Source organism: Dysidea avara, chromosome 5 (assembly GCF_963678975.1).
Source record: "Dysidea avara chromosome 5, odDysAvar1.4, whole genome shotgun sequence".
Lineage (NCBI taxonomy): Eukaryota > Metazoa > Porifera > Demospongiae > Dictyoceratida > Dysideidae > Dysidea > Dysidea avara.
In genome coordinates, this window is record NC_089276.1 from 30,539,044 (window position 1) to 30,552,227 (window position 13,184).

Consider the following 13,184-nt stretch of genomic DNA (forward strand, 5'->3'; position numbering starts at 1 on the left):
CTCCCGAATATAATCGCCAATGGATGCGCCAAGATACTTAATTGACCTTTTCCAGTTTCGAGTAGCCGCGCGCCCAGCACGCCGCTCGAACTCACAGGGAGAGATTAAATTATCACTACAGTTAATCCGAATACAAAGACTCCTACCATTCTCCAGGAGCTGACAAAACAAGCTGGCACTCACTGAGCCACACGTGACTTGAACGGAGCGTCCAGAGTCCCCAGGCGGATCAGAAACATCAGTGGTGCCTCCAGGAAGTCCAGCCATCACGAAGAGAAGTTAAAAGTCCATAAAATGAAGTGAGTATGCTGACAAATCCATACGGTGAGAAAGAGAAAAATCATTCAATAATCAACCCACAATTTACTAGAAACCCGTTTATCGTATTCCAGCCAACGTTGGTACAGAGATGCGCCTTTATACCCCCTTCTGTGTGCCGAATTTCAAGGCGATCGGATATGACGTTCGCGTTTTATAGCAGTTTTTGTAAGTGCGAAAAGAGGAAGAAAAATAAGAAGAAAAAAACCCGAAGAAACTAAGCCAATTTTTGAAGTCGCATATCTCGGGAATGCTTGAAGCGATTTCGCTCAAATGTGGAATGTGGGGTGCTGAAGTTGGAGGGAATGTCCACAGCAAAAATAGTCGTGTTTCATCAAGGCAGCACAGAGCTACGGAGGTGCGAAAATTGCATTTTCTTTCTTCCTGTCAATATACTCACCGGTGTTACACGCCGGCTTCTTGGGCCGCACGACACACTACCGTGTGTCTTGATAATAAGAAGAAGAATATGATGCCAGAACAAAATTGCATAATAATTTCAGTTCCTGAAAAAGTATCTTTGTCATTATTTACTAGTGGGCCTATACCTCTTCCAATTTTACTTCTATGTCTTCTTTTGTGGTTAGGGAATTTACTTTTAAGGCTTCTTTTGTGGTTAGGGAGCTATCTAAGGTGGTATTTAGGTGTGTGTTCTATTTGGATTTTGGCAAAAAAACATAGGAGATCTCTATTATGACAAAATGGCATAGGTGGATCTAGGAGACACTGTGAAGGGAGGCATGAAGTTCTAAAATAAAACAGTGTTCCACTAAGAAGATAAGGAAAGAATTCTAATACAGAAGTTATATTCATTTGTATCACTTTGTTTGGCCAGTATAGCTGTTCTAAGGATATCTTCTGAGCAAATCTTTAAAATTAGGTCTCCTTAAGGTTTCAGTTTGGGAGCATTTTTGATAACAACTAGCTAACAAAGTGTATGCTTTGCAGAGTATATTAAAAATTAGTTAGCCTAGCTACCTGAGATAAAAGCTGTTTGATGGTAAAGTGTACTAGCTAAATTAAGTATTGTTATAATTTATAAATTGATGACATTATAAGAATTGTGACTGTTCCATTAGGGTACTGACTGCTCTATTAGGGTATCTCGATCTTGGTACAAAAATTCAAACTTATATGCCTCACTTTCTTTGCAATATACAGTTTATAACTATAAAGTGCACTTATAACTGTTTTCTTCTATTTGACCATTGGTTTTCTGTACTTCTGAATACAGTGTGAATGCATGATTCCAGTTTCTGGTATCAGCCTATGCAAAATTGCATATTTCAGATATTTAAAAAAATACTTTTAGTGGTTCCTTTTGACCTCATATTTCTAGTAAACCTGTACTTCTTCCAAAATTAACTTCTAAGGCTTCTTTTGTGGTTGGGGGAGCTTCCTAAGGTGATGTTTAGGAGTGTGTTCTATTAGGAGTTTGGCAGAAAACATGTGCGATCTCCATTATGAAGCAGTTCATGATAATTATTTGGGAAATGCATGGATGTGTATTTCTACCCATCCCATTGAGCAGACCACAGAACAACACAAAGAAGACAACTAGATTTAAATAGGTAAATAATTTATTGCCTTACCTACTTAACTTAATATCAAGACTCACGGTAGTGAGTCGCGCGGCCAGTAAAGCAGAAACGCGCGCCGCAGACATTAAATGATGCGACCACTACGTGAGGATTTTACAAGAACGAACGTTGTCAAATTCGGCCTTCCTGTAATCCACCCGTCACTTACGCTATCCCTCTGAAACTCTGGAGTTGAACTCATCGTGTCACTAGTAACTACCACACAAGCAGTGAAGCAAATCCATGCCGATTGTTTCGTGATCGAGGTTGCCGACATCAAAGGGGAAGTTTCATTTTTTTTTTTTTTAAATCGCATGCGGTTAGACGCAACCGCAGGTGTATGCCTTGCATTCCTTTGTGCATTCCGAACATTCATCGCCCTGTTATCGCTTCAGTATTCACTCAATCACCTCAAGATTCACATCATCGATTTCACCATACATGATTACCCTACAGTCGTGATTTCAGCACCAAATGAAGTTTCAGTCATCCTCAGTCGACCTAGAGGCCAAATACAAATCCCAGATTGTTGTTTTCCGCAATACTCGCTTGGCATGTAGGGCAATGTGTCTTTAAACTGTTCTGAAAGTTTCGTTCAGATTGAAACATTTGTTTTCGAGAATGGCTAGTTTGAAATTTGAATTTAGTCGCCCCCACGTCATTTGCTATCTAAGAATTTTACTCGGAATTTAAAGAATGACGCAGAGCACAACTGCGGTCACTGAGTATTGATGAACTGGCGCTCTATGTAGTTAATCAGTACATATAGCCACCAAGAAGTGTGCTGCCATAGATTATAGTCCATAGATATAATCTATGGTGCTGCATACCATCCTTCGTTTTGAAATTAGTCGCCCCCACATAATTTGTCCTCTAAGGGTGCGGCTTAAAGAATGACACAAGAGTACAACTGCGGTTACCAGTTGTTGACACAAGCTGTGAGTAATTAGCACATGTAGCTAGCTTAAAAGGAAGTGTGCAAAATCGCCAAATCAAGACACACGGTAGTGTGTCGTGCGGCCCAAGAAGCCGGCGTGCCACCCGTGAGTATATTAACAGGAAGAAAGAAAACGCAATTTTCACACCTATGTAGCTCTGTGATCCCTTATCCGATTGGAACCAAACTTGCTAGAGAGGTGCCGACCAGCAAGGGGAGTCTACACACCAAATTTGAAGAAAATGGCTCCAGCCATTTCCGAGATACGAGCGAACAAACTTTCGTTTTAATTTCTTCGTTTTTTCTTCTTCTACTTCTTCATTTCGCACATTTCGCAAAATCCGCCATAAAACACGAATTCGTGCTCGGATCGGGCTGAAATTTGGCACACTTAAAGGGCTCATTAAGGCGGATCTCTGTACCAACTTTGGTAGGAATCCGATGAACATTCACGGAGTTATGACCGATTATTTGCGTAAAATAAGGTCGAAGGTCTGTCACGCCTACAGGGTAAACTCCTTTGAGGAATCAGTTGAAAATTGCCATGTAGATGGAGCAACCATCGTAGGAGTGCCTTTTTGTGGTTTGAAAGGAATCGGGATAAAGACCACGGAGATATGACACAAAACCCGACCTGTGTCAAAATTACGCGATCGATTTTTATGAATAAAAATACTATAAGTTTTCGTGTCTATCAGGCAAACCGCTTAGAGCAATGAGCTGCAAATCAGTATGTAGCTGGAATACTCATCATAGAAAGTCCTTGCAGTAGTACAGAAGAATCGGATTACAAACCACTGAGTTATGATTCGAAACGCAACTACGTGTAACAAATGCGAGATCGAGATACTCTAATAGAACAGTCACCCTAATAAAGCATTCAGCTGCATTTATAATTTACTCAATTATATTACATTGCATAGGGAATTCAGCTACAAACAAGTCACCCTGTAGTCAGATCAGCCAGAAGAAGGTACCTAATAGAGAGTTCAGCTACAAAGAAACCATCATGTAGAGAGTACAGCTCAAACAAATTGCCCTGTAGAGAGATCAGCTAGAAGAAGTTACCTTGTAGAGAGTTCAGTTACAAAGAATAACCTGTAGAGAATTCAGCTAGGAACAAGTCACCCTGTTCAGAGATCAGCTAGGAACAAGTCACCCTGTACAGAGATCAGCTACAAACAAATCACCCTGTAGAAAGATCAGCTAGAAGAAGTTACCTTGTAGAGAGTTCAGCTACAAACAAATCACCCTGTAGAGAGTTCAGCTAAAAACAAGTCACCCTGTAGAGAGATCAGCTAGAAACAAGTCATCCTGTAGAGAGTTCAGCTAGAAGTTACATTGTAGAAAGTATTATTATTATTATTATTATTATAGTTCAGCTACAAAGAAACTACCATGTAGAGAGTTCAGCTGCAATCAAATCGCCCTATAGAAAATTCAGCTACAAACAAATCGCCCTGTAGAGAGTTCAGCTACAAACACGTCACCCTGTAGAAAGATCAGCTAGAAACAAGTCATCCGGTAGAGAGATCAGCTAGAATGATAACCTTGTAGAGAGGTCAGCTACAAACAAGTCACCCTGTAGAGAGTTCAGCTAGAAACAAGTCACCCTGTAGAGAGATCAGCTAGAAACAAGTCATCCTGTAGAGAGTTCAGCTAGAAGAAGTCACATTGTAGAGAGTTCAGCTACAAAGAAACTACCATGTAGAGAGTTCAGCTGCAAACAAATCACCCTGTAGAGAACTCAGCTACGAACAAATCGCCCTGTAGAAAGATCAGCTAGAAGAAGTTACCTTGTAGGGAGTTCAGCTACGAACAGATCACCCTGTAGAGAGTTCAGCTACAAACAAATCACCCTGTAGAGAGTTCAGTTAAAGAAACCACCATGTAGAGAGTTCAGCTGCAAAAAAATCACCCTGTAGAGAAATCAGCTACGAACAAATCGCCCTGTAGAAAAATCAGCTAGAAGAAGTTACCTTGTAGGGAGTTCAGCTACGAACAGATCACCCTGTAGAGAGTTCAGCTACAAACAAATCACCCTGTAGAGAGTTCAGTTATAAAGAAACCACCATGTAGAGAGTTCAGCTGCAAATAAGTCACCCTGTAGAGAATTCAGCTACAAACAAATCACCCTGTAGAAAGATCAGCTGGAAGAAGTTACCTTGTAGAGAGTTCAGCTGCAAAGAAACCACCATGTAGAGCATTCAGCTGCAAACAAATCACCTGTAGAGAGTTCAGCTAGAAACAAGTTACCTTGTAGAGAGTTCAGCTACAAAGTAACCACCACGTAGAGAGTTCAGCTGCAAACAAATCACCTGTAGAGAGTTCAGCTAGAAACAAGTCACCCTGTAGAGAGATCATCTAGAAGAAGTCACCATGTAGAGAGTTCAGCTACAAGGAAACCGCCATGTAGAGAGTTCAGCTGCAAACAAATCAGCCTGTACAGAGTTCAGATACAAACAAATCACAGATCAGCTGGAAACAAGTCGCATTGTAGAGAGATCAGGTAGTATAAGTTACCTTGTAGAGAGTTCAGCTACAAAGAAACCACCATGTAGAGAGTTTAGCTGCAAACAAATCACCCAGTAGAAAGTTCAGCTATGAACAGATCACCCTGTTGAGAGTTCAGTTAGAAACAAGTCATCCTGTTGAGAGATCACCTAGAAGGATCACCTTGTAGAGAGTTCAGCTACAAACAAATCACCTGTAGAGAGTTCAGCTACAAACAAATCGCCCTGTAGATAGATCAGCTAGAAGAAGTTACCTTGTAGGGAGTTCAGCTACAAAGAAATCACCCTGTAGAGAGTTCAGCTACAAAGAAATCATCATGTAGAGAGTTCAGCTGCAAACAAATCATCCTGTTGAGAGTTCAGCTATGAAAAGATCACACTGTAGAGAGTTCAGCTAGAAGAAGTCACCTTTTAGAGAGTTCAGCTACAAAGCAACCACCATGTAGAGAGTTCAGCTGCAAACACATCACCCTGTAGAGAATTCAGCTACAAACAAATCGTCCTGTAGAGAGACCAGCTAGAAACAAGTCACCCTGTAGACAGATCAGCTAGAAGAAGTTACCTTGTAGAGAGTTCAGCTGCAAACAAATCACCCTGTAGAGAATTCAACTACAAACAGATAACCCTGCAGAGAGTTCAGCTAGAGTCAAGTCACCCTGTAGAGAGAATCCTGTAAAGAGTTCATCTACGTACAAGCAGATCACCCTGTAGAGATTTCAGCTACATTTCAAGTCACCCAGTAGAGAGATCAGCTGCAAATTATCCTGTGGGGATTAATTGACATGTAATAAATATCTAATCCAAAACAGCCAAGCTGTAAAAAAAGTGTGCGGCCCTCAGAAAGGCTATGGTGAAAAAAGATGTGAAATCCAAGGTGGCGGCCAAGAAATGGCTGTGATGGTAGGTTAGTGGTAAAAATTTTAATAACGACAATTCAGGTGAATTTTTGTGAAGCGGCACAAAAATTCACCTGAATTGTCATTATTAAAATTTTACCACTAACCTACCATCACAGCCATTTCTTGGCCGCCACCTTGGATTTCACATCTTTTTTCACCATAGCCTTTCTGAGGGCCGCACACTTTTTTTACAGCTTGGCTGTTTTGGATTAGATTTCATTTCTTTTTGTATTTGTATACCCCAAAGCCGGCCTATGGCCAGCTTTGGGACTTTTTTAACCTATGTTTTTTTCTTTACTACAGGAAGAAGAAAAGATGAAGTAGATGTACTTTAAATATTTTATCAGTAAATGTACAAATTATATATACTGTATAATACATATGTGACCGGATTTGCGAAAAGGGGTCCAATTTGCCAACTTTGACAATTGATAACTTCAGATTGGAAAGAGCTATTGCCTTGATATTTGGGCAGTGGTGAGCACCACTATAGCTGAATACATGGTGAAATGTTCAGGTTAATAATTATGTTACTTGAACACTGAGTTATGGTCTCCAACATTTACGGAATTGGATGTGTGTGGAAGACCCCTTTTCGCAAATCCGGTCACATATATTGATTACAGAAATCTCCATGGTGGTTTCTTTGTAACTGAACACTCTACAAGGTGACTTCTTCTAATTGCTCTCTCTACAGGGTGAATTGTTTGTAGCTGAACGATCTACAAGGTAACTTCTTCTAGCTGATCTCTCTACAGGGTGATGTGTTTGTAGCTGAATTCTGTATAGGTGATTTGTTTGCAGCTGAGCTCTTTACAGAATGGTTTCTTTGTAGCTGAACTCTCTAAAAGGTAACTTCTTCTAACTGATCTTTCTACAGGGCAATTTGTTTCTGGCAGAATTTTCTACAGGGTGATTTCTTTGCAGCTGAACTCTCTACATGGTGGTTTCTTTGTAGCTGAACTCTCTACAAGGTAATTTCTTCTAGCTGATCTCTCTACAGGGAGATTTGTTTGTAGCTGAACTATCTACAAGGTAACTTCTTATAGCTGATCTCTACAGGGTGATTTGTTCGTAGTTGAATTCTGTACAGGTGATTTGTTTGCAGCTGAGCTCTTTACAAAATGGTTCTCTTTGTAGCTGAACTTTCTCCAAGGTAAGTTCTTCTAACTGATCTTTCTACAGGGTGATTTGTTTGTAGCTGAACTATCTACAAGGTAATTCTTCTAGCTGATCTCTCTACAGGGCGATTTGTTTGTAGCTGAATTCTGTACAAGTGATTTGTTTGCAGCTGAGCTCTTTACAGAATAGTTTCTTTGTAGCTGAACTCTCTACAGGGTGATTTGTTTGTAGCTGAAATCCCTACAAGGTAACTTCTTCTAGCTGATCTCTCTACAGGGTGATTTGTTTGTAGCTGAACTCTCTACAGGTGATTTGTTTGTAGCTGAACTCTACAAGGCGATACTTCTAGGTGATTTCTCTACAGGATTCCTTGTTTCTAACTGAACTCTCAACAGGGTGATCTGTTCATAGCTGAACTTTCTACTGGGTGATTTGTTTGCAGCTGAACTCTCTAAATGGTGGTTTCTTTGTAGCTGAACTCTCTACAATGTGACTTCTTCTAGCTGAACTCTCTACAAGGTGACTTGTTTCTAGCTGATCTCTCTACAGGGTGACTTGTTTCTAGCTGAACTCTCTACAGGTGATTTGTTTGTGAACTCTCTACATGGTGGTTTCGTTGTAGCTGAACTCTCTACAAGGTAACTTCTTCTAGCTGATCTTTTTCACTGCATATTTGTTTGTAGCTGAGTTCTCTACAGGGTGATTTGTTTGCAGCTGAACTCTCTACATGGGAGTTTCATTGTAGCTGAACTCTCTACAATGTGACTTCTTCTAGCTGAACTCTCTACAGGGTGACTTGTTTCTAGCTGAACTCTCTACAGGTGATTTGTTTGCAGCTGAACTCTCTACATGGTGGTTTCTTTGTAGCTGAACTCTCTACAAGGTAACTTCTTCTAGCCGATCTTTCTACAAGGTGATTGAGTTTTTTGCAGCTGAACTCTTTACATGGTGGTTGCTTTGTAGCTGAACTCTCTAAAAGGTGACTTCTTCTAGCTGAACTCTCTACAGGATGATTTGTTTGCAGCTGGATTCTCTACGTGGTAGTTTCTTTGTAGCTGAACTCTCTACAATGTGACTTCTTCTAGCTGAACTCTCTACAGGGTGACTTGTTTCTAGCTGATCTCTCTACAGGGTGACTTGTTTCTAGCTGAATTCTCTACAGGTGATTTGTTTGCAGCTGAACTCTCTACATGGTGGTTTCTTTGTAGCTGAACTCTCTACAAGGTAACTTCTTCTAGCTGATCTTTCTACAGGGTGATTTGTTTGTAGCTGAATTCTCTACAGGGTGATTTATTTGCAGCTTAACTCTCTACAAGGTGACTTCTTCTAGCTGAACTCTCTACAGAGTGATTGATTTTTTTTGCAGCTGAACTCTCTACATGGTGGTTTCTTTGTAACTTAACTCTCTACAGGGTGATTTGTTTGTAGCTGAACTCTCTACAGGGTGATCTGTTCATAGCTGAACTCCCTATAAAGTAACTTCTTCTAGCTAATCTTTCTACAGGGCGATTTGTTTGTAGCTGAGTTCTCTACAGGGTGATTTGTTTGCAGCTGAACTCTACATGGTAGCTTCTTTGTAGCTCTACAATGTTACTTCTTCTAGCTGAACTCTCTACAAGGTGACTTGTTTCTAGCTGATCTCTCTACAGGGTGACTTGTTTCTAGCTGAACTCTCTACAGGTGATTTGTTTGCAGCTGAACTCTCTACATGATTGTTTCTTTGTAGCTGAACTCTCTACAAGGTAATTTCTTCTAGCTGATCTCTCTACAGGCCGATTTGTTTGTAGCTGAACTCTCTACATGATGGTTTCTTTGTAGCTGAACTCTCTACAAGGTGATTTCTTCTATAGCTGATCTTTCTACAGGGTGATTTGTTTGTAGTTAAACTCTCTACACGATAGATTCTTTGTAGCTGAACTCTCTACAAGGTGATTTCTTCTATAGCTGATCTTTCTACAGGGTGATTTGTTTGTACCTGAACTATCTACATGATGGTTTCTTTGTAGCTGAACTCTCTACAAGGTAACTTCTTCTAGCTGATCTCTCTACAGGACAATTTGTTTGTACCTGAACTCTCACATGAGTGTTTCTTTGAAGCTGAACTCTCTATGAGGTGATTTCTTCTAGCTGATCTTTCTACGGGGTGATTTGTTTGTAGCAGAACTCTCTACAAGGAAACTTCTTCTAGCTGATCTCTCTACAGGGAGATTTGTTTGTAGCTGAACTCTCTATACATGATTTGTTTGCGGCTGAATTCTCTACATGATGGTTTCTTTGTAGCTGAACTCTCTACAAGGTAACTTCTTCTAGCTGATCTCTTTACAGGGTGAATTGTTTGTAGCAGAACGATCTACAAGATAACTTCTTCTTACTTATCTCTCTACAGGGTGATTTGTTTGTAGCTGAACTTTTTACAAGGAAACCTCTTTTAACTGAGCTCTGTACAGGGTGAATTGTTTGTAGCTGAACTATCTACAAGGTAACTTCTTCTAGCTGATCTCTCTACAGGATGATTTGTTTGTAGCTGAACTATCTACAAGGTAACTTCTTCTAGCTGATCTCTCTACAGGGTGATTTGTTTGTAGCTGAATTCTGTATAGGTGATTTGTTTGCAGCTGAGCTCTTTACAGAATGGTTTCTTTGTAGCTGAACTCTCTACAAGGTAACTTCTTCTAGCTGATGTATCTACAGGGTCACTAGTTTGTAGCTGAATTCTCTACATGGTGGTTTCTTTGTAACTGAACTATCTACAAGGTGACATCTTCTAGCTGATCTTTCAACAGGGTGATTTGTTTGTATTTGAACTCTCTACAAGAAATCTTCTTCTAACTGATGTTTTAACAGGGTGAATTGTTTGTAGCTGAACTCTCTACAGGGTGATTTGTTTGTAGCTGATCTCTATACAGGTTACTTATTTCTAACTGATCTCTTTAATTCTGTTCAGGGTGACTGCTCTATTAGGATGACTGCTCTATTAGAGTATCTCGATCTCGCACTTGCTACACCAAGTTGGATTTCGTGTTATAACTCCGTGGATTTAAGTCTGATTCTTCTACACCATTGAAGAGCCTTTCTAAGATGATAACTCCATCTGTACAGCGATTTTGAAAGCATTACCCCAAGCGGTTTACCTGGTAGGCGTGGCAAGCATAATAATAATAATAATAATAAAATAAAAATATTAAAAATTAGCTAATCTCGATTGCGTAATTGTTACACACTGTTGATTTTTTCGCTGTATCTTCCTGGTTTTTAGCTCGATTTCTTTCAAACCACAAAAGGTTTGAGGTTCAATAGTTAACCTATTCACCCACCGATTTTCAGCTTCTTCCCATACGCGGTTTACCCTGTAGGCGTGACAACATATTGGTGTTATTTTTCGTGCATAATCGCTCATAACTCTTTGTCTGTTTATGGTATTCCAGCCAAAGTTGGTACCGAGATGCGCCTTTATACCCCCCTTCTGTGTGCCAAATTTCAAGGCAATCGGATAACGCGTTCGAGTTTTATAGCAGTTTTTGTAAGTGTGCGACAAGAAAAAGAAAAATAAGAAGAAGAAGAAGAAGAAGAAGAAGAAAAAAAAAACGAAGAAACTCAGCCAATTTTTGAAGTCGCATATCTCGGGAACGCGCGAAGCGATTTCGCTCAAATTTGGAATGTAGAGTGCTGCAGTTGGGGGGCATGTCCACAGCAAAAATCGTCTTGTTTCATCAAGGAAGCACAGAGCTACGGAGGTGCGAAAATTGCGTTTTCTTTCTTCCTGTCAATATACTCACGGGTGTTACGCGCCGGCTTCTTGGGCCGCACGACACACTACCGTGTGTCTTGATATGCTCTCTTTTTATATTATGAACTCTTGATATATGCATTATATATATAATTTGTACATTTACTGATAAATCAGAATGAGTTAAAGTGTTTATAAAATCTGCTTCATCTTTTTCTTTTTCCTGTGGTAAAGAAAAATATATAGGTTAAAAAGCCCCAAAGCTGGCCATAGGCTGGCTTTGGGGTATACAAATACAAAAAGAAGTGAAATCTAATCAAAAACAGTCAAGCTGTAAAAAAAAGGAGTGCGGCCCTTGAAAAGGCTATGGTGAAAAAAGATGTGAAATCCAAGGTGGCGGCCAAGAAATGGCTGTGATGGTAGGTTAATGGTAAAAATTTTAATAACGACAATTCAGGTGAATTTTGTGCCAATTGACCAAGCGGCACTGACTAAATTCACCTGAATTGTTGTCATTAAAATTTTTACCATTAACCTACCATCACAGCCATTTCTTGGCCGCCACCTTGGATTTCACATCTTTTTTCACCATAGCCTTTTCAAGCGCCGCACTCCTTTTTTTACAGCTTGGCTGTTTTTGATTAGATACAGTTAAGGAGTGCAACCTTGTGCATATATAGTTTATTGAACTCAATGTAGTTACTAAAGTTTATTCTAGTTATAATACAACCTTTCCAAATATCATGCAAGATTGATAGCGATAAGAACTGCTGTCTAGACTGGAGTGACTGGTTCAATTATAGCAATGTTAGTAGTGGTAAACAGAGATCAAACAGAATGGGTGTATTCAAGATTAGGCCTCATAAGACATTTATGTGCATTGTATTAACTGAAAATGTAACATTCAACAAAGATGATGAAAGCAAACTATAACCTTGTGTATACATACTGTATATCAAAACAAAAATATACTTCCTTCTAGGACTGCTATGTTTTTGATATATGATATACCACCTCTATTTCTTGTTAATGCATGCATGTATCTCTTCATACATTAGACATTGCAATGTGGAGACCTGTGCATGAGTGCATGCCTGGCTTTAATTCTACTTAGATGTATTGCTAATTATAGCCTATGCATATTATTTTTACTAAATGATTACTATGTATTCAACAGTTCTTTCTTTTTTTTTGCATAATCTGGCACCTCAATCACCAATGCAACAAGAAGTACCTGAGGTGCAATTGAATTCTGGTGAGTTGGCTAGTGTATTCCAATAAAAAACCATTTAACCTGTGTTGGTGATATCAATCTTATAGAACCAGAAATCATTGATCTGCATCACATTGTAGTTCCGAGGGTTCATGCACACTGGAGAGATGTTGCTTTTGCTATGTACTATAAGATTACCACTGTAAATGGTATAGAAGCAAAACACAAAAAAGATCCAGAAGAAAGCTGCAAAGGACTTTTTGAAGACTGGCTATCAACAAATAATGGGGCAGGTGCTGGTCCCAAAACTTGGGTAACACTGTTGAAAGCAATTGGAAAAGTTAAAAAGCTTTCAAGAGCAAGAGAAGAGATTTTGAAAGAACTGACTCAATTTTCTAGTGGAACATCAGGTTTGTTGAACATTCCTTACATGATAAAACATAATATCAATGTGAAAGGTGCAGCCTTTTAGAATACTTGGGTTATAAAAGTTGTAAAATCAAAGGTGGTAGCCAAGCAATAGCTGCAATGAATTTGATGCTAATCAGTTTTAGCTTTGACAGCTTCATCTCAGCCATCGATTCTGTATTAACCAAGTTTTTAAGGCTGCAACCCACTTTACAAACTTGCTTTCTTTGCATGATTTTTTGTGTTTTGGGCATATACACTGTACCCAAGGCTTACAATGATCCATGCTCACTAATCGATTGTTATTATGTATTATAAAAGTCATGGTCTCTAGTCTATTGTATAGACTCAATATTGCAGAAACTAATTTTGCAGCAGACCATTTTTCGTCAGATTTTAAGGATACTGTATGTTGTTTAGCTGGCCTGGTTAGTTGACCCCTTTTACACCCCGTTCACACTATCCCG

The 13,184-nt window shown here is 39.5% G+C and overlaps 1 protein-coding gene across 1 annotated transcript in view; it reads left to right on the top strand.

The window, feature by feature from the left end:
- LOC136255177 (leucine-rich repeat-containing protein 34-like) overlaps positions 1–13,184 on the top strand; it is a 57,154-nt gene that overhangs the window by 20,257 nt on the left and 23,713 nt on the right. Inside the window, exons 7-8 of the mRNA XM_066047898.1 lie at positions 12,325–12,351; positions 12,417–12,719. Of these exons, the coding sequence (XP_065903970.1) occupies positions 12,325–12,351; positions 12,417–12,719 (330 nt within the window). The remainder of the gene's footprint in view (positions 1–12,324; positions 12,352–12,416; positions 12,720–13,184) is intronic.